This window comes from Podarcis muralis, chromosome 7, assembly GCF_964188315.1.
Source record: "Podarcis muralis chromosome 7, rPodMur119.hap1.1, whole genome shotgun sequence".
Taxonomy (NCBI): domain Eukaryota; kingdom Metazoa; phylum Chordata; class Lepidosauria; order Squamata; family Lacertidae; genus Podarcis; species Podarcis muralis.
In genome coordinates, this window is record NC_135661.1 from 34,925,111 (window position 1) to 34,947,359 (window position 22,249).

The window sequence follows — 22,249 nt, forward strand, 5'->3', positions numbered from 1 at the left end:
TTTTGCAAACTGTGGCTCGTATCATTTTTGCACTGATCAAGAACCAGCAAAGTAAGACTCAAGACTCAATGGATTGTCCTACACGCATGGTTTTTGTTTTTGTTTAAAAAAAGGAAGTTGCTGTTATATTCATCAATTTGCCTATTCTTTGCTCTGAAGCTGAGTCAGAAGGAAATGTGCGAAGTGAACTCTAATTATCTATTTGCATTTGCTACAGAAGCTGCAGCTGTTTCCAGAGAAAACAGCCTGCTAACTGCTTATCTGTATAGTTCAGGGGCTATGAAAGGCTCCTTATGGTTACTCAATGAGTAAAACAATGACAACACTGAGAGATGATCTATCAAAGGTTCATAAGTTCTTGGGCTGAACCCTGGCAGCAAAGGCAAGTTCCGGTCTGAGTTCTCAGTTCAAATTAGGGATGGCGGGGAGAACAGATACGCATGTTCACCTGCAAAATCCTGCAGCTTTATTGTATGCAGATGCTAGTTTTGGCAAAAAGAGATTTTCTTTTGTCTTTGGGTCAATGAGAATCTGTGAGAGAGAATCAGCAACTAAGTGCTCCAAGACAACCATGGCTATGATTTTCTATATGTTCCTTTGTGCTCATTTGAAGTTGTTTTAAGGTTTTTCTTTTCTTTTCTTTTAAAAACAACAACCTCCAAATACTTTTGCCCTGAGGGGAGTCATCCTTTTCTTTAATTCTGCAATCCAAGACAACACCTGGGTTAGTTAACCTGCCTTTTCTAAGGTCTGAGATCGCAAGCTACCCCCTCGCAAGAAGTGGTTTTAATAATTCACATACATATCCATAGGAAGGCTGCTATATTCTTTTGTATGCTTATAAAATTCTGTGAACATCTTTGCCATGATGCAGTGGACTTCTGATTATCAAACACTGGAATAATAAACAGGTGATGATCAATTCCACCTTTCTCTGCTTATGAACTTCTCAGAGGCACTGTGTTCAGAATGTGCTGAGCTTATAGGAGGAAGATTCAGGTAGGTAGCCGTGTTGGTCTGACGCAGTCGAAATAAATTAAAAAATTGTCCAGTAGCACCTTAGAGACCAACTAAGTTTGTTCCGGGTATAAGCTTTTTTGTGCATGCACACTTCTTCTCCTTATAGGAGGAAATTGGCCTTTGACCTGATCCTGCATGACAAGTTTCTGTGGGCCCATATTCAGTCAGCAGTAAGTACATTGCCTACGAAATAAGGAGGAGTCCTGCACAGTGGACAACCAGATGAGCTTCGGGAGACCATAAGAAAGGTAAGAAAGCAACCACTCCCCCCAACTTTTGCTCCCCAGGAACAGGAAGTTGGAGACACATTGCCTCAGAAACTGACACTTGCATGCAGCCATCAGGACTGATAGCCATTGGTAGATTTTATCTTCCACGCCTGCCCTTCAGAGGGTGGCCTTAATCAAGCCTTGAATTTAAGCACCTGCTTGTTGGCCACCAGGATCCTCACACAGGCTACTGCATGGAATTTCATGCAAGCCAATAAGCAGATGGTGGAGCTGCAAGAGGAAGGAAGACCCAGGAAGTGGGTCTTCCAGGAAGGAGAACTACTTGGCCCTCCTCTGTCAGCTCAAAGCAAACTGCTGGGGAGGGGAGAATAAACAGATTTTGTGGACTTATTTACAACATCACCTTGCCAACAAAGGTCCGTATAGTTAAAGCTATGGTTTCCCCAGTAGTGATGTATGGAAGTGAGAGCTGGACCATAAAGAAGGCTGATCACCGAAGAATTGATGCTTTTGAATTATGGTGCTGGAGGAGACTCTTGGGAGTCCCATGGACTGCAAGAAGATCAAACGTATCCATTCTTAAGGAAATCAGCCCTGAGTGCTCACTGGAAGGACAGATCCTGAAGCTGAGGCTCCAATACTTTGGCCACCTCATGAGAAGAGAAGACTCCTTGGAAAAGACCCTGATGCTGGGAAAGATTGAGGGAACAAGGAGAAGGGGACGACAGAGGACGAGATGGTTGGACAGTGTTCTCGAAGCTACCAGCATGAGTTTGACCAAACTGCGGGAGGCAGTGGAAGACAGGAGTGCCTGGCGTGCTCTGGTCCATGGGGTCACAAAGAGTCAGGCACAACTAAACGACTAAACAACAACAACAAATTGTACTAACTCAGAATTCTGGCTTTCCTCGTCCAATGAATTCTTGCTGGCAGAGGTCTCATCCAATCCTGTGGTAGCTCAGGCACAGGGAAGAGAAAGTGGGCAGGGATACATTTTTCTGCCTCTCTCTTAATAGCAGAATTGAGGGCCACCCAAGGAAAGTGATCAAAAGTAAATTCAGGAGAAGCAATAGAAATATCTTTGTCACACAGCACACAATTAATTCATGGAGGGGAGGAGGTGGAATCTCTGAGTCAGGGACTAATTGTGACCCTCCAAGCCTCCCTACCTGACCCCTGGGGACTCTACTCAGGCACAGTCCCAACTGACTTTTCTCCAAGCTCTCCTCAAGTGCTTCTGCTTGACTGGAAAGCGGATAAGTGTGTGTATGTGTGGACAAGAACCTTTGTGTAGGTTGAATGTGGCCTACACTGCCCAAAAAAAGTGTCTCAAGAGAATGAATGAAAATGGTTCCCTATCCCTGACTCATGCAATTACCGTATTTTTCTGTGTATACTAGGGGGGTTTTAATTATAAAATAATACCCCCCCAAAGAAAGCTCAAAAACACTGGGCAATCTCCCCCCCCCCATTTTCTTAATTTGGAGTCCCCAAAATAGGGGGTGTCTTATACACTGTGGCATGTTATACACGGAAAAATACGGTAACTGCCACAAGACTTGGTGACAAAAAGTCTCTAATTTAGATTGATCTGGAAAGGCAAACAGACAAATTAATGGAGAATGAACAGGTTAACCAACTGCTGTTATATCACAGAACAGGATCTTAGAATTGCAGGTGCAGCAATATGCAGTTGTTCCATATTGGGATCGAACCTGCAACCTTGTCATTACGAGCACCACACTATAACCAACTGAGTTAGTCATGATGGTTGTGAGGAATGAGCTCCAGCTTCAGAAGCAGTAGAGGCATTGGGCTGGGCACTTTGGGAAGCTGGGCTAGCTGGGCTTCTCCAGCAAGGCTTCTTCTTACATCTTGAGTTGGGGGCCTTCTCTATTCAAACTGGGAGCTCTGCCACTGATCTACAAGCCACCACCCCTAGATCAGCAGGAGCCCACACCCTCTCTAAAATAACACAGCATTTCCTTTGCCAACATTATACAAAATCCAAGGAAAAATGTATTGCTGCTTAAGCACTGTTACTCAAAACTCAGCAATAGCTCACCCAACCAAAAGAAGAAAATAAGGATGGAGATGCACACACGCATGCATGCACAGGCGAAGGAACGGCAAGCATCCCATTTATTTTAAAACCTATATTATTTTCTGATTTTTGCTCGACTCCATGCTTAAGGAGACTGACTCAAGACCTGATCAGAGTATCACTTTTCAAATGCCTAAATCCCTGTAAAGGTTTAGTGTCTGACTGTGTGCATTTTGCTCAGTATTAACATGTTCAATGGAGTACTTTGATTTTTTTTTTTTTATCTAGACGCCAGAAGCTGGTGAATATATGCTTCATAGCTTCAGATAAACCTTTTGTTCTTCTGGGGCTGATCAGCTGGTACGGCAGTGAGAGGGAGAGGAGGAAGGAAATTCACAGGGGCTCCACGGTTTCAAAAAGTCAAATTACCTCTGAGCCATGGCATTGCTGATAATTTAAATGAAAAAAATGTGTGTGTGCACGGACGCACACGCACACGCACACATAGAGGCTACACCACACAACATCTCTACTGTTAGGACTTTTAATGAAGCCCCAGTTGTGATGACACTGAAGCAGGGAACGCTACGGTGGGATAATTACTTGGCTCCCTCACAGCTGAGTTTCACAGATGCATTATTAACGGCGCATTCCTTGCCATAACGAGCACCGACTGTAGGTGGGATTCGCAAACCCCGGCATCCGCCATTAGCGGGTTGGCGCAAACACAAATGAGTGTTTTCACAAAAGCATGCAAAGGTTGTGAAATTCCAATGAATTCTTTCACCGGGAAGGGAAGGGAAAGGGGGGAGGAACGAAGAGGAGTGCAAGCTTCCATGACCGGGTATGTCACCTCCCAGGGCACCCTGTGCTCTGAGTGAGGCACCCTGGGAAATTATAGAATCAGAATGCATTGATTTCTCTCTCCTTCTCTCTCTAGCAAAAAGAGGCAGCAGCCCTGATGAAGAATTAAGGAGGAAATGTAATAACCTAATTCTTCTCCAATCTTCCTCGCTCCCTAGCCTCCCGCCCCGCGTGCACTTACGGCGCCTGCCCACCTCAATCCCTTTCCTTGTTTTGTCAAACAATTATGAGGCTTAGCAGTGTAAGTGGGTGAGACACCCACCAAGTTCGAAGGGAGCCGCTTGCCCTCTTGCACCAGGAGTCACATTGGCCCACTTTCCGCCTGGATGTCATTGGCTTTGGCGATACGGCATTACTGGGCAATTGCTGCTTTATGGCATCGCGGCTCTTCGTGACATTCATCTGTTCCCTCCCCCGCCTTCCCCTTTAAACATTTTCCCCTTAGATGCAGAGTCCTAACAGGTTTTCTCAATAGAATACTGCATACGGTATATGAAGCTATTAATAATTCTTCCTCAAACCACACTGTATGTGGCTGAGAAGGGGGGAATAAACTCAAGAGACTAAAAGGAGGAATTCTCAAACACATTACAGGGAGAGAGGGGGGAAATAACATTAATGCCTTCCACTCGCATGAATCCAGGCCAGGCTACAACAGCAGAGTACACTTTCCTCCCACACCTCATGCCCAGCTAATACGAAGACCAATCAATTGCAAAAAAATAATTCTTATGGTCAAGCCACTGCTCTCTTGCTGTTTTAAGAAATCTACTTGGAGCAAGGAAGGTGTGTAACCCTCAATCCTTTGCTGTTTTTGTCTTTATCCCCTCTGGAAACCCAGAGTTCAAGGTGACCTTTGCTGAGAGGTAGGTACACCTATTCTTTCTACATGCATTCTGAATCTTCAGCCTCCCAATAATTAACGCCGGAGCTTAATGAAGTCCAGCTGCTGTCATGGCACAGGAGGAGCCCACCCTTATTTTATTTTCCAAATACATATTTGGGCTACTCTAATTACAGCCTTTTTCTTTTTCCAAACCACCAAATTGAGATACTCTTGGCCTGGATCTCAAAACATGAGTGTTGCCAAATGAAGACAAAAAAGATCAGAAATTAAATTAAACTTTGAAGGGACAGTTTGAAATTGGCAAGAGCTGGAGAAAAAGGACTAGATTGACTTACAATGCTGGGAAACATAATGGCATCCAGCGCTACCAAGTGAAAAGGAACTTGTACCCTTTATCACTTTTGATCAGTGTTCTGATAACCCGCAATGCTTGTATTGTGTCAACAGGTGCCACTATAATGTAGCATGTGACAAGCCATTATACAGTGGTACCTCGGGTTAAGTACTTAATTCATTCCGGAGGTCTGAACTTAACCTGAAACTGTTCTTAACCTGAAGCACCACTTTAGCTAATGGGGCCTCCTGCTGCCACCGCGCCACCAGAGCACGATTTCTGTTCTTATCCTGAAGCAAAGTTCTTAACCTGAAGCACTATTTTTGGGTTAGCGGAGTCTGTAACCTGAAGCGTATGTAACCCGAGGTACCACTGTAATTATTAGTCCCAATAAAAGACATCTGCAAATATCTGCTTCTTCCATACTACGTCAGTGGTAAAGTAGGAGGGTGACTCCAGTTCTGTGAACAGAGAAAAGCCAACCAGAGGGAGAGTTCAAAGTGAGTGAGGGGCACTGCTTCATTTTCTCACTCTTGCCACCTCTTGCAGTTCAAAGAGGGCAAGTGAAGAGGTATCTACAACAAGCAGAGAAGTAGAATGGCTCCAAGGCTCCAGGGGTCAACAGTAGACCTGCCCCCCCATTTCTGTGGTGCATACCTCACAGGGTGCCTGATGATGCCAAACCACTAGCACCAGCCTCAACAGTGACTCTTCTCAACGAACTATAGTTAGGAGGCAGCGGGGAGGAAGTGGAAGAGAATAAATCTGACAAAATTCCCAGCACACTCACCATCGCAGTATTCCTTGGATTCTTTGGGGATTGGCTTTGGGAGAAGCCACAATCATTTAACTAGAACAGAACTCTCTGAACTGTACACATACTCCTTACATGGGCTTGGGCATCTCTCTCCCCCTCTCCTCTGACAGCTAAGTAGACATGATATCAAAGATCCAAAATTCCTGCAGCTGGGACCAAGGCAAGTGAAGGCTCAGTTTTTAAAAACAGTCTAAACTTCCCATCTTCACCACAGGCCTAATAATCCCCCTGCCAAGAGCTATTTTTAAATTTTTAAATCAACAATAACTAAGATCTTATTTACCTATCTTCTCCTTTGGCCCTCTGACAGTTACCTGGTCTGCCTCCCAGGACTGCAGTTAAGTTAAAATGAAAGAAGGTCAATAAAGCAATTTGAGCTTTTAAAAGGGTTCTAGACACAATATCTATTTAGCATATCAAAAGGAAATGCACTCTGATCTTATCTTCTTTAGTACCTATTTGTTCCTGGTCCAAATTGAGTTTCAAAACCAACAAACCGAAGCTGGCTAAAATCTGGATTACTTAATCCTACCCAATTTTTCATTTTACTGTTGGTAACCTTTACACAAAGCACAAAACTTCATTGACTCTGAGTAACAGTTGGCCTCCCGTGAGAAAATGCTGGACCATACCCTGAAGGGAAAGCTACTGGCACCTCAATAGGATTTATTTTCGATTGCAGATTGATTATCTGCACAAAAGATAACAGGCCTGAGTTCTCCTTCATTTAAGCTGCCTCTATAATGAAGGGCAGAGCTCAGTCCTCCCCCCCCCCTTCTTCTTTTTAGTTACTGCTGTGGATAATGATTTCTAATGTGATAAAAGGCCCTTAAAGAGGCATCATGGAAGGAAGCAGGCTAATTTACTTTCCTAGGAACCAATTTACACGTAGGAACCACATATTAATATGCATCAGGAATCCCAGCCTCCCACCAACTAGAGGTTAAACATCACCCACTAACCAACATGGCAACAGTTATTGCAAGTCCAGTTCTACTATGGTTGGACGCAGTAAGTGATGGGGGGAAGTACCTCCCCCCTCCCCCTGATTAGGTGTAGATATCTGTAATCTTGAAAACACATGATAGCATCAGTTCTGCCAATTCAGAAATCCTACCCTCTGTGCCCTATGCTCTGTTTCCCTGGGGTTTGAAATCTATGCAATGGCTGTGCTTGCTCACCACAATCGTCCCTTTAAAGAGATGTGAGACACAAAGCAAGTCATGTTAAGGTTAAAATACTTTGGTCTGGTGGAGCCCTTATTTGAGCTTTGGATGCTAACGGTCAAATGAGACATGGCATTAATTTTTATGTGCATTTAATTTAGCATGGAAGAAAGCCCATCCATGTTAAACAGAAAAGGCATCAGCTGGGCAGTGGTGTGTGGTGTGATCATATGGTCAGGATCATAGCAGATGTGGAGGGGGAATTTAACTCTTTCACTCTCTGTTGTGATCCTGATTATAATTGCTCTTCCATAGCTACTGTTTATAGTAGCTCACAACTGCAGAGAGGAAAGAAAAATTACATTCCCCCATAACACAACTTGTAATCTCAATAATTATTGTCCCCCCTCCATTGAATGATATTTGCATTTAAAAAAAAAAAAGCCATGTGGATTAAATGCAAAGGTGCATTTAACATAAATCTGGATTGGCCCTAAGCGAGGACAGCAGAGAGCTGGAGCTTAAACCTATGTCTGCTAGATTCACACTGCCTAAGGAATGGGCTACCTGTTGTTTCCAATACAATAAAAGTTGACAGAATGTGGATTCAGAATGGCAGCTATTTCCTCTTAACAGAGGGTGAGAAATACCAACATGTGCAAGAAGTCCACAAAGGGACTAGGGTCAGGAATCAGAACTGTGTCGCTGGCTGACACCTGCCTGAGCCCCAATTCATGTGATTTGTGCAAAACTGCGACAACTCAAAAAGCAACACTATTCCCAGCAACTTTGAGCCAGTCCTCAGTATGGAGGTGTCCTGTGCCTTCACCCACAAAGATCTGATTTCTAACTGTTCAAAGGAAAATGGGTCATCTTTCACTGTGACATCAGGTGCTTGACAGGTTGGACAACTTCCCATGGGGAAAGTGGGGGAGATAAAGATCTGGCTTGCTGGCCACTTCCAGTTCCCTGCCACTTTTTTTAAAGGGAAGCAGGATGTGCAGTTTTCTAATTCCTGGACCTGGGAACTGCCCACCCACAGTGTCTGTCTTATCAGAATTCAGCCTCAGCTTATTGACCCTCTTCTAATTGATCACTGCATCTAGGCTTCAGTTCAGGCTCTCCTGGCTCAGAAGACAAAGCTGGGAGATATCAGCTTTGAACAATTCATGCCAAATATCCCAGTGACTTCTGTCAACAGCTTCATACAGATGACACGTAGCACCAGGAACAAGATGGAACTCTACAGCACCCCACAACATAACAGACACTGAAGCCAGGTATAGTTTCCAACACTATTTTCTGGAAACAGCCCAGCATGTAGGTGGGGAACCACCATAATGCCATACCTCCACGTTAACCCCATATTCATGCCAACTCTCTAAAAAGCTGTAACCTTTCAATTAATTATTAACCAAGGATTTCCATTTATTTGACCATCTTAAACTTTAATTTGATCAGAAATCATGTGAATTTATTCAACAGCGATTTTAATTTCTTGCTGCAGTTCAGACACTTACAGTAAGAAGCTTCCACTCATCTCTGCAAGCATGCCTAGTCTACCAGATTGAATGCATGCTCTTAAAACAAACATACATTCCTTTAGACTGGGGGAAGTGCGGTTCAGGACAGCCATGAAAAAGTATGTTGACAAAGTAGAAAATTCAGAAGCATCTGTTATCCATAATGAGGCTTTAAGCAGCACAGCTTTTTAAGGATTCCTTAGCTCCCCCTTTTGTTCACTTTTCGAGCCTGCACTAATCTCCTGTATGTTTTCAATTGTTTTGCACACATTGTATCAGAATAATGAAATAATATAACATTGTTTAAAAAGGCTGACTACAACCATGGGAAAAAAAACCACAAACTTTTCAAAAGCTATATAAATTTCAGTTTTAAAATGTGGCTTTCTTGAAAGGTTGTTTTAAAAAAACCACTTGTCAAGAAATTGCATGAAAATCCGGGAACAGAAAGATATCATTTGAACATAATACCTCAAACCCTGAACTCCACAGATCAGATTTATTTCTGGCCAGAAAATCTGAGAAGTTCCATTTCATTTTAAAGGCTGGGGACAAAAATCAACTATGCATGTGGCTCAATGGCAGGGCATCTGCCTTGCATGCAGGAAGTCCCAGTCCAGGTACAGCTTAGAAAGACTCCAAAAATCTGGACATGTGCAACTGGTCAGTGGAGACAACACTGAGCACTTAACTGGCAAGGTAGAAGGCAGCTTCATGTGAGATCTATAGTACAATAAGCCTGCAACTTACACACATTCAGCTTTACATATGTGGCCAAAGAAAAGTTAGAAACTAAAAAGGGACGGAAAAGGTGCATGCTTCCAAGGAAAATGACTTTGGCATGCCCACCCGCCACTGAAAACCACCAAAGGGCTTTGACCATACACCATTTTGGCTTAGGTGCAATCCCCAGAATGTAACCCCTGAGTAAGTTGCCGGCTGCCTGCAGTTCAAAGAAAATCCTCATTTGAGAAAGTGCTATGTTTCTCAAAACACCTTTAAAAAATAATATATACATATGGTGGGGACACGGGTGGCGCTGTGGGTTAAACCACAGAGCCTAGGACTTGCCGATCAGAAGGTCAGCGGTTCGTATCCCCGTGACAGGGTGAGCTCCCGTTGCTCGGTCCCTGCTCCTGCCAACCTAGCAGTTCGAAAGCACAAAGTGCAAGTAGATACCTCCGGCGGGAAGGTAAACGGCGTTTCCATTCACTGCTCTGGTTCGCCAGAAGCAGCTTAGTCATGCTGGCCACATGACCCGGAAGCTGTACGCCGGCTCCCTCGGCCAATAAAGCGAGATGAGCGCCGCAACCTCAGAGTCGGCCATGACTGGACCTAATGGTCAGGGGTCCCTTTACCTTTACCTTTATACATATGGTAAAATGGAAAGCAAGCATCGTGCTTGGGACATTTGAATATATGACCCATGTGAACTCTATACTTACCTTTTTACCTTACCCGCATTTCCTGGTTAAGTTTTAGGGCAAAATTGTTCTCTATGTTCATTCTAACTGTAAGAACTAGAGATAACAAAGCTGGAAGTGTCTGGTGAATTTTATAGCTACATATTGTTTAAAACCAAAGCTGGGCAGAAATAAATATAAAGGGAATGAAGATAAGAGGGAAGAGTTGCCCACTGGCAAACACGGGGAGGAAAGAGTTCCCACTGGTAGTTAAGGACTGTTGGAAGGGGACCCTCAGAGTCCCATGCCAAGGATCACCTCCAATGCACAGCCAGTCCTAAAAGAAGTCAGTATTAGTCCTCGCCCCCCTTACTGTAAAATGGGGAAGGGAGGCTTCAGGAGGCTCTCTCATCCCAGGACATTGAGTTTAAGGTGACATTTGAAACTGGGTGGCGCTGTGGGTTAAACCACAGAGCCTAAGACTTGCCTAGCTCCCGTTGCTTGGACCCTGCTCCTGCCAACCTAGCAGTTCGAAAGCATGTCCAAGTGCAAGTAGATAAATAGGTACCGCTCCAGAGGGAAGGTAAACTGCATTTCCGTGCGCTGCTCTGGTTCGACAGAAGCAGTTTAGTCATGCTGGCCACATGACCCGGAAGCTGTATGCCGGCTCCCTCGGCCAATAAAGCGAGATGAGCGCCGCAACCCCTGGACCTAATGGTCAGGGGTCCCTTTACCTTTACCTTTACTTCCAAGTTCAGAGCTCAATCTCTTAGCTGCCGCAATGCTAGCTCAAACTCCCCACAAACCTGGTTATATATTTTGATTGATTTAAATACTTACAAGCCACACTTCCATATAAATTATTACAGAAAAACAACAACATGGTATTACAATAAAAATGACAGTAGGAGTTGGCTGGCAAAGAATTTCAAGTTTGAAAGGCCTGTCTGAATAATACAATTTTTCAGAACATTTCTTAAGAAAAACGAGTTGGGGTAGCTCCTGCCGAACCTCTATCGGCAAGTTGCTCCATGGGGCAGAACTCTAAATGCTCAACTCCTCATAAAGGCCAGCCAAGCTCAGGGGCATGGGAGCCCCTAAAAAGTGTCCCATCAGAAGACCTCAATGATCGAGGTGGAGCATATTGATGGACTTCAACTCCCAGATAGCACAGCCAGTGGTGAGGGATGATGGGAACTGTAGTCCATTAAGATTTGGAGGGCCCCATCTGGGAAAGCCTGCACCAGGTTCACATATGCCTAAGATACACATAAACGGAGGGGAGAGAGAGAGAGAGAGAGAGAGAGAGAGAGAGAGAGAGAGAGAGAGAGGTCTTCTGCCTTTGCTACCTAGGAAGCGAAAACACCAATTGACTTCCTTAAAATCTCAATAGTATTTTGTCAATATTTTTTATTACAGCAAAGCAAGTATAAATATTTTATTGTAAACCAAGGACCTAAAATAAACAGTTTAGTAAATAGATATTACATTACAAGGAGGGAAAAAAAACATCTGTGGAAAAATGTTTGCTATGTAATTATTCTTGCTAGTTTACATTCGCTCTTGACATGCGTCTCTCTCTTTCTCTCTCTCTCTCGCTACACCGTCTCGCTTGTTCTAAATCTTCTTCCTTGTTGCTATTATTAAAATCTTTAAAAGGTGCCAAATCTTAAATGAGGGGAAAAAATGATTTGCTAGAAATTATTCATATCACAGTGAGCCTCTACTAAACCTGGCAGGGGTGCAATATTTTCGGCGAAATTAACATAAAATATACAACTGCAAATTATCCAGGAAATAGCTATGTTCTTTACAACACGCATTTACATTTGGGGGGAGGGGGAGGAGAAAGAAGTGTTCCACTTATCTGTCTAACACAAAGCTGAAAACTGTCTTTTCCAATGCCTGTTTTAAAGGGGAAAGTAATAGATTTCCACGGGGAGCACAGCCTTTAAAGATGATATAACAAAATATGTGGTTGGCAAAAATCGACCTTAGATAATTACTGGAGACCACAATCAAGAGTGGACATTCTCCAGTGCTTGTTACTCGCAAGTCCATTTTTAGATTTGTTTTTCCTCCCAGCAGGCAAAATGCATTCCCTCTCCTAGGCCTAAGCCTTTCCTGCTCATACAAGGAGACCAAAGGAAGAAGAGTAATACCATGTAAAATGCAAATCTCGTCGTAAATATTTTATAAAATTGTTGCATACATCCCAAAAGCTATAGGTCTTAATTGAGAGGAGGCTATGTTTCCAGTCAATATATGGAAATGGAAAATGCTAATTCATGTTTTTCTACTTATGAAAAACCCTAGAGGACAGCAAAACCACAAATGCACTCAACTTTAATATTATAAATATAATTTGGCTCCCTCTTTATAATCCCCAGCGTCCTGGCTTTTATCTCCCAGTGGCTGCAGAGGAAGAATTTGCACAGGCGCTTTTACATCATCTGCACAGGAAGTCAACCTTCGAGCTCTGCCAGCTTGGCAGAGGAGCAAGAAACTGAGCTGAGGAACTTTGCAAACAGGAACTGAAGCAAGATATCCCTGCACCCTTGCGTAGGAAATAAATGATGGATGACACCAAGCCCTATCAGAGAAGTGCAATGGGGACAACAGCCCTCTGCCACCAAGAATTACCGTACCAAACTTCAGCAGCCGCCACCATTGCTGAGCTCTCCTATCTTTCAAAAGCATCATCCCTTCTTCCAGAACATTAGAGGGAGGCACCATCTCTCAGTGATGGATCACATCCTTTGCATGCAGAAGGTCTCAAGTTGAGGGGAAGAACTCCTACTTGAAACCCTGGAGAGACACTGCAAGTCAGTGTAGGCAAGAAGTGGCTAAACTGTAGCCCTCCGGATCTTGCAGGACTACAACACCCACCATCCCTAAACACCGGACTTGTTGGCCGGGGCTGATAGGAGCCAAAGTCCAACAAGATAGTCATCCTTGGTTTAAACCAATGCCATACACATTTTACAAACTGAAAAGTACCTCACATTTACAAAGCCAAACTAGATGCAAGAGTAAATGCATGCCTTTTGCTAAGAACTTCAGTCACATGCCCTCCCAACAATCTCTTCTCTATCATCATTCACCTAGTATGTTCTGTTTCTCCATGCCACCAGTATACCAATAGCTGTTAGTAGCAACAGGGAGAGGAAACATTGTGACACTGCAACACAACTAAGTTCTATTAACCATCATGGAAGGTCAGCAGAGAACTAGCAACTAGGGTGGCAATGACACATTTACCAAAGCAGTCTTCATGACAGAAGGAAGGGAGAAATGGAAAGGCGACTGATTTAGTTACTTTCTCTCCATAGTAATAATTATTCATGTAAAAATATATTGACTGTTATTATATACTATATACATAAGCAAATACCACAAATCCATATTAAATTAAAGGGTTGCAGCCACTGTTAGTCCAAGTCAAAATAGACCCACTGAAAATAATATATGTAACTAATTTAGGTCTGTTAATTTCAATGGTTCTACTTGGAGTGTAATTTGGCTGCATACAGCCCAAAGAGAATAATGCATGCAGTCTTTCCACTATGAATTTCCTCACAAACTGAATACCATACATTTGTTTTTCTAGTACACCTATAATAAAAATTCATAATTACTGCCATGTCCTAAATTCTTAAAAAACAAAAACAAAAAACTAATGCAACAAAGGAAATGAAATCCTTTTTTCCCCTTCTAAGCTGCAGAAATTTTGGCAACACATAATAAGTTGACACCATTTCCAAATCTGTTATTTCCAGGAATCCCTTTAAATTATTCAGAAGAGGTGTCATTACCCAAGTCCTAAAATCTGAATAGCAGCATTCCCCACCAATCCCCTTGACTTTCTAAAAGTAATTTATTTCCCCAAAGTATTTGACTAGCTACTGGTCTTCGGTTGCCTAGCATGATTGAAGAAGAGGCAATGCAGGCCCTGGGTCATGGTGCAATGATTTCTTAGTAGGCAAAAGCAGGACCCAAGCACAATAACACTCTAAGACATGGGTAGGCAAACTAAGGCCTGGGGACTGGATCTGGCCCAATTGCCTTCTAAATCCAGCCTGCAGATGGTCTGGGAATCAGTGTGATTTTACATGAGTAGAATGTGTGCTTTTATTTAAAATGCATCTCTGGGTTATTTGTGGGGCATAGGAATTCGTTCATTTTTATTTTTATTTTCAAAATATAGTCTGGCCCTCCACAAGGTCTGAGGGACAGTGGACCGGCCCCCTGCTGAAAAAGTCTGCTGACCCCTGCTCTAAGAAGTATTGCTGCCTCCAACCGTGGAGGCATAGCACCACCATTGTGGCTAATAGCCTTGTAAACTTCCCATCAGTCATTGATCTGGCCATTTGCAGCCCTGACAAATCAGTGTCAGCCAGAAGATTCTGTGTCTGCAGAGACCATCTTTGCAACTAGGCAGCATACTTGCCTTGTGGAGCAAGAAAGTTTGGTAGACCATGCCTGGAGATCAAGGGAAGAATCTGTATTTCCTCCAGGGTTAGGGGAGAGCAAACATGTAAAGAGGAAAAGCAGACTGCCAGATGGCAGTTTAGGGAGAGATGGGAGCTATAATCTGTTTAAGTCCATACATGTGATTAAAGTAAGAAATGGACAACAACTGCTTGCATTTGTCGTGTCCCAATGGAGAATCTACATTGAATAAAACAAGAGGGTCATATGTGTTCTCATCTATTTGACTCCTCACTGTTTGCACTACAATGTATGCACTACATCATTTGTATCTTGAAAAGTACAGCAGGGGTGGGTGGGGGTGTTATAGGCGTTTGGACACTCAAATGGAAATGTCTTCTAGTTGTATTTCTTTCTAAGAGAGACTGTGACTGTGACACATCTCCCAGTATACTGTTACGTCTTTTCCCCAGTGTGATCTTTTTGTATTTTTCATCATTCTAATTGCATTTCCCATTCATGCACCTGCTAAACAAGACAAATATTTAATCATTCCATCAACTCAAAGAACCCAATCTTTTTTAATCCACTCACATGAAGAAAATTCAGATTTTCAAAGCTGTGGAGTCAAAAGACAAAACTTCTTACAGGGGTCAGAAAGCCACAGTGAGGAGCCTCCTAATCAGTGGAGAAGCAACCTGGGAGTGTGTAACCAGGGTACTTTCCTCTCTGTTTACAACAGAAGTGATGCTGTCATCTGATGATGATGTAAACATGAGAGGGGGCATTGGACAACAAATCTGGCCGGGCATATGAGCCCTTTGTTTGATAAGCTAGGCTCACAGTGACTGGAACAAGCATACCCAGTGAACTTCACAGCTGATCAGGAATGTGAACGCAGGTCCCTACAACCAAAGTCCTACATCCTAACCAACACACCACCCTTGCCAGCACACTATTATATTAATCTTGGCTAATCCTAATCCACTGGACTCCTAATCCATTGGCTATGAGAGCTTTCATTATGACCTCCTGCACTTCAAAATGTACCAGTACACCCCTGAACCTTGTTTGTACCCAATTAAGATCCAACCTGGACATTTACCAGTTTCATTTAAGCTGCCCTTTCATCAAGGAAGATGTTTTAATCGAGAAAGTAAGCAACGAATGCAGCAATTCACAGTTTCACAGCTTCTCTAATGTAAATTAACCAATGTCTTCTAGGAACTGTCTAATAATGTGAAAAACAGAAGACATATTCATCCTACAAGCGGGGGAGGGGAGAGAGAGGGAGAGAGGGAGAGAGAGAGAGACTGTACAAACAATATCAACTCCACCCTGTGTCCAGGATGTTGCAGTGAGTTCTTCTGTTCGTATTACACAGTGAAAGGGAGATGAAGAATTGAAAGAAATTGAGGCTTTTCTTCTTCTTCCCAGGTGCAGATAACCATGAAAAACTGAGTGCTTGCTATAAAAGTAACATAACTGTCTATGTTGCCTAAACTTTGGCAAGCCAAAGCACCTCCTGAGAGGGCAGTTGCTTCAAAGATTTGAGAAGTGTTCATGTTGGTATTTCTAAGCACAAGGATTTCCAGTACCAGACCCTCTCCAGGGGCAAAAGAGTCAAAGCCTCCAATACCAGTGGGAGTTTTAGAGCCACTAAATATTTTAGTTAGATGGGGTGACATGTAAGATGTTTATTTAAAACCCCTGGCTTGCACTTAAAAACCCCTTTCCCCCGACCTAGGTTACTCTGCAGGTGCAGCAAGGTTTGCTTTTTGGATGGGAGGGGGTTAAAACCAATGGTTTCCTAAGGGCTTTTGGCAGGAAAAGCTTGGCGCTCAAGTACAGAACCCCTCTTTGCGCCATTTGAGACTAATAGCTCCAAGTGGACCCTAAGTTGAAACCTGGAAAATCTGCAAGAGTTACAGGCTGTGACAAGAGATATTAATGCCTCCCACATTGACTCAATAAATCAAAACAGATTTAGAGGAACTATTAAGGCTCATGACAAGAATCCACACTTCTCTTTAATAATTCCCTATTAACATATTTAACTGCTGGGCTGTATATTTTAAACATTTCTTACTTTTGGGTATATAAGTAATTAGTGGCTTTTAAAAGATGCATTAACACAGAGAGAGAGAGAGGGAAAAACAGATAAAAACATTCAATTGATTTTTCAATATTCTAGTAGAAATCCACATTTGTTACATAACAACTCAGCAACATGGTATGGTGCAGTTGGGTATGTTTTGCTTTGGCTCTGCAATATGAATCAAACTTAAACCTGAAGTTATAGCTGTTCCAGGATGGGGAGGTGTGTGATTATTTATTGTTTAAAAGAGAGAAAATGCACAAAGGTCATGGACTTGCCTTGGATCTTAACTTCTCTTCTACTAACAGAATTAAATTTAGATCATAAAAAGTGGCTCTCTCACATCCTCCCACTTCTCTTTGCACCCACACACCCTGCCCCTGAGGAGGGGTTGAGGGATCATTCGGAACAGCCTGGCTATGAGTGCAGGAGGCTGCAACAAGAGGGGGCAGCAAAAACCATCCCCTTCTCCTTGTGCAAGTGTGGGCTTCCCATGGAAATCTGGTTGGCCCCTGTGAGAACAGAATGCTGGATGGGCCACTGGCCTGATCCAGTGTGGCTCTTCTTGTATTCTTACATGCTCACATAAAGGTACCTTGGGTCCCAGAGCAATGTGTACTCGTGTGTGTGTGTGTGTGTGTGTGTGTGTGTGTGTGTGAAACATGAATGGGTTTCTCCATGCCACCTCTTTATATCAGCCAAAGCACACAGAGAGAAAGGATGTAGGTGTAGGTATCTGTGTGTACAACACTTTCATCATGGAAGCTTTTCATTTTAGCATCTCCCATTTCAAAACATATAAAAACAGCACGCTATTCTTAAAGCTAACTGACAACGCTACACAAACTAAAATGCCCTGTTAACATATATTTAAGACTACAGATGCAGAGCGATCCAGAGCTGGTCATATTTGAATGCATGGCTAGGCCCAACCCATAGCAGCAAAAGAATTTTAGAGTCTTAGGATCTGTACCTCTGAAATGCCCTTTACCGTTTTAGGGTCCACTTAAAAAAAAAAAATCATTTCAAGATGATGGCGATGCTTGCTTTTGAAGGGAGAATGGTCTGAGGGCTCTTTTAAACATGAATACCATGTTACATCTCCTACCTGTAATAGCATTTTTCATAATCCTCCTCTCCAGTAATCCAGGAGCTGGAAAAGAATGCAAGGCCTCACCATTTGGGGCTGGGGCTGCACCTACAGGAGACAGGAGGCAGAGACACTCAACTCCTCCCCACAAGGCAAGGAGTTGTTCATGGGTGAATTCAAAAACAAAACCAAGAAAGGGTGCAGAGGAGGAGGCATGCGGAAGTGACTGGGTTAGGGGAGGAGGCCTCTGAAAAACACCATTACTGGTTTCCTTGGGCTTCAGTCGTCATCCATTTCAGATATGGAAACAAAGACCCCAGAGCCCTCGCAACGGATGGTGGTGGAGAAACGTAACTGATAAATGCAGCATGCAGTAGCCTCTTACCTTCTCATTCTGGATATATTTTAAAGTTTCAGTCCATTATGTTTACAAGTTTATGACAGGCATTTTTAAACAAAAAACAAACTATATGTAGATATTTTCCAGGAGGATAGCTGTTTAAGTCTGTTACAGCGAGAGCAGCAGAGTATTGTGGTTTGAGGACCCGACCCCCGCGATGTGAAATAAATACACAAGGACACGTGATATAAGGTTAATGGGCAAGAAAAGGCCACAACTTTATTGATTACAGCAGTGAAAAGGTATTGGCTTAGGCATTGGATGTCTAAAACAAGGGGGTTTATTCACCAGTAGGTGGAGCCTGTTGATGCTAATCCAACTATAGGCTCTCCCCTGATGTCACCGAGGGTCGTGCCATGGCCTCCCGCCAAGCAGGCATCAGACAGAGTACACGACCGCCAGATTCCTTTAACGGAATACCCAAAAATTGAAGGCATAGGCGATGGCCACACCCAGCCCTTTGACACACCACAACACATTATTCCAATGCCTAACCTACCCACCAATACCACAAAAAGTTGTGACGATTGCTATGAGGTAGGCGAAAAAACCAAAAAGCCTAATGCCAAATGGAAAAATTTCTACCAGGCCCCCTAGACAACCAGGGCGACCAACCTAAGGTCCATAGCAAGGCCAAAGAACAAAGACCCTGAGCTAAAAGGGAGTGGAGGGTGGGTGACTCACGACGAGAGGACGGAGAAGAATGATGAGAGGACGGAGAACAATGAGGCCGAGGAGAGGCTGGCGCCGCCACAAAAGGCTGCTGAACACGCCCCCTCGAAGGCACCTGGTTGGATGCCTGCCGAGAGGGCGTGGGTGCCAGCCAGGTGAGAGGAGGAGTCAGGGGGCTAATGCCCCCTGCTAGGGGGCGGTGCTCGGACTCCCGCCCACAACCACTCCCCTCTCTTCCAGGGAGGAGAGTCTTTGTGGCACCTTAAAGTCTAACAAATGTATTCTAGCATAAGCCTCCGTAGACTACTAGTGTTGTGCTAGCATCACACACACACACACACACACACACACACACTCCTGGGAAAGGAGGAGGAGAATGTCAAGACAAAAAACTCAGGGATATCAATAAACAGTATAGCAATCTCACCAGATAACACACTCCCAACCCCAATACTATGCCACACAAAACAAGGATAAAAAGAACAAACCCACAGACTAAACTATTAAAGAAATTTGCTCCCAGAGAAGATAAAGAGCTGACCTATCTTACTGGAGGCTGGGAAGATCTGGAGGAGAGGAAGAGGAGGCAAAATACCATGAAGTCCCTGCCTATCAAGTCCAAAAGTGGGCACCATCCTACTGACAGCGCAGTCATGTAAATCAAGGTGTCTGAATGCCCCTTCGTGTAAAAAAAGCCTTTGGCTGTTGAAAAGCAGCAGCCCAGGGAGAAAGGTTTCTAGATTTCTACATGCAAGAGGGCTTGTTTTTGTTGTATATGTAGGGTCACATTAGAAAACATTCAATTACCCAGGCTGCTGCACTTTGAAGCGATACTGTTTCAGGAGAGCTTTCTCTAACTAGCTATGCAGGTTGCCTCTGAGAAATCTGATGACCAGTGGTGCAAACTAGCATTGATTTTCATCTACTCTTCAGAAGGCCATGACCTTTGGGCTAAACTGGCATGTTTCCCTGCCCTACAAACAACTGTTTCTTCTTTAAATCACTTTGTTCGTTAAAACAGGTTTTGAAATTACTCGAAAGAGTAAATTGGATGGCAATTCTTGCCAACTCTTGATAGCGTTAGGAAGAATGAAGCAGCCTCCATGCATCAGGTCTTTATCAACTGTTCATGACTGAAAGTGGAAGGAGGGGCAAGTAAAATTGCCTAAGGAGAAAAGCTCCTTGATTGATCAGAAGCACTGGACACCCTTGCCTGCAAACCGAGAGCAACATTCTACTTTAACTTGCACACAATGAGTTTGGCAGCAATAGAATAAAAAAAAAATGCAGTAAAGACCATCTCTAACAGGCAGCCTCATAGCTTAAAGGACCAGTTTAAAGTCTCCCCGAGGTTTGCAGTTCAATTTCTGTTGACCTTTAATTAAAGACGATACAGCAAATTGACACCAAGAGAATTAAAACTACAATATAAATTCGGGTCTATAACTAGCATCCAAACATTTTTTGTTTGCTGCTGAGTGCTCAGCCAAGTTGCAGGCTGAAAATCCTCTTGCTTTAGTATAATGGTTGTAACAGCAACATAAGAAATCTTTACTCATCCTCATCCTCAAAAAACGTCCAAATTTGGCTACGGCTGTTCTGTACCATTGACAGGGTGGGACAAGGGAAAAGGTGGAGGGAAGGACAGAAAAGATTGTCCTCAGTTATTAAGAATGGGTTTCCTTGTTTGCTCAGACTGGAGAGCAAGCATGACCCATAGGCTTTTATAGGGGACAGGGAATATCACCTGACGGGCTCTACCCTACTGGTGCAAGGAGACTTCCTTGGTGGGTGAGACTAATCTCTCTGTGGTACCCTCACTTGACCAGAGCTAAGCAGTGATTTATTGTAGAACTCCCCACCTGACACCTCATTACTTGCCAGTTCAAGAGCAGTTGAAGACTTGTGGGCTACAGGGGTGCGGGGTACACATACAAGTCTACAGTGGTACCTCGGGTTACATATGCTTCAGGTTACATACTCTTCAGGTTACAGACTCCACTAACCCAGAAATAGTACCTTGAGTTAAGAACTTTGCTTCAAGATGAGAACAGAAATCGTGCTCCAGCGGCGCGGCAGCAGCAGGAGGCCCCATTAGCTAAAGTGGTGCTTCAGGTTAAGAACAGTTTCAGGTTAAGAATGGACCTCTGGAACAAATTAAGTACTTAACCCGAGGTACCACTGTATATGTATGTAAGAGAGAAATGCCCATTCTCACCCTACATTGTGGAATTACAAACATTCCAAACAGGGATCTACTATGTCATCTTTCTGGACACATAGAGTAGCCATCTCTCGAGCCAGAGACTGACAACCTGTGGCCCTGCAGATGTTTCTGAAGCACAGCTCTCATAGCCTCTGCTCATTGAGCATGCTGACTGGGGCTGACAGAAGCTGAGCTCCAACAACAACCAGAGGGCCAAAGATTCCCCCCGTCTGCCTTACTGTAAGCAGAACTTCACAAACGAGACACAGCTGCTTTTCTCTGTGTTGAACAGAAAGTCTTGCTGGAAACTAGCAAAGGAGAAGTTGCAAGTTATTTTCCCCCTTGCAGGTTCCAGTGCAAATCCTGCATGATAAGAATCCGCCTCCCTTCCCAGCTGGCGAGTTGTGGGGGTTATGAAGAAACATATGATTTATAGTCACATAGCTTTGATAGTGATAATGAAACTTGCAGAAAACATCTCCCTCATCCTCCCCAGCAACCCATAATTTTCATAGTAAATAGTGGAAGTAAAAAAAGAATAGGTTAACACATTCTTGGTTGTTGTTTTTTAAAAAGTAAGTAATAAGAGAAAACTCAGCAAACTTTAAGGGAAAGTCTCTGCTCTGCCATACTAGTTAGCAGATGTCGAAACATCCCACATTGATGGAGATATGTGCTTATGCTAACTTCAGACTCGTCACACTGAAGACTCAAACCTGATTACAGAAAAGGTGTTTCATCAGCCACACCGCCTTCCCCCACCCGCTGCATTTATGTGCAAATATGAAACCACCAGGAAAATGTTTAAACAGGTGTAATCACAACTGCACATGAAAATTGGGTTGGAGGGCTGGAAGGAATCTTAACGTGGTTAGGAGGGAGCAGAAGCAATATGAAGCTGTGATCACGGCCGATTATGAATGTATCATGCAAAAGGAGAATGTTGTCATAGCAGCTATAAAAATGTCAGTGAAACTGAGCAGCCATTACCAAAGTAGTAAATGAAAGGGGATGGGGGGGGGGATAAAATGCAAAAAGGAAAATGTGACTGAATATATTAAGGGAAATTATGTTTCACTCCCAGAGTAGATAAAGAAGCAAAGC

General features: G+C 43.5%; 1 protein-coding gene across 4 annotated transcripts in view; it reads right to left on the minus strand.

Moving 5' to 3' along the window:
* The window catches only part of ZNF423 (zinc finger protein 423), a 305,068-nt gene that overhangs the window by 90,618 nt on the left and 192,201 nt on the right, over positions 1-22,249 (minus strand). For 3 of the 4 annotated variants that reach the window (XM_077931522.1, XM_077931524.1, XM_028740205.2), the window contains one exon: positions 17,886-17,975. The exons of the other annotated variant lie outside the window; for it this stretch is intronic. In XM_077931522.1, the coding sequence (XP_077787648.1) occupies positions 17,886-17,975 (90 nt within the window). The remainder of the gene's footprint in view (positions 1-17,885; positions 17,976-22,249) is intronic. 4 annotated transcript variants of the gene reach the window in all.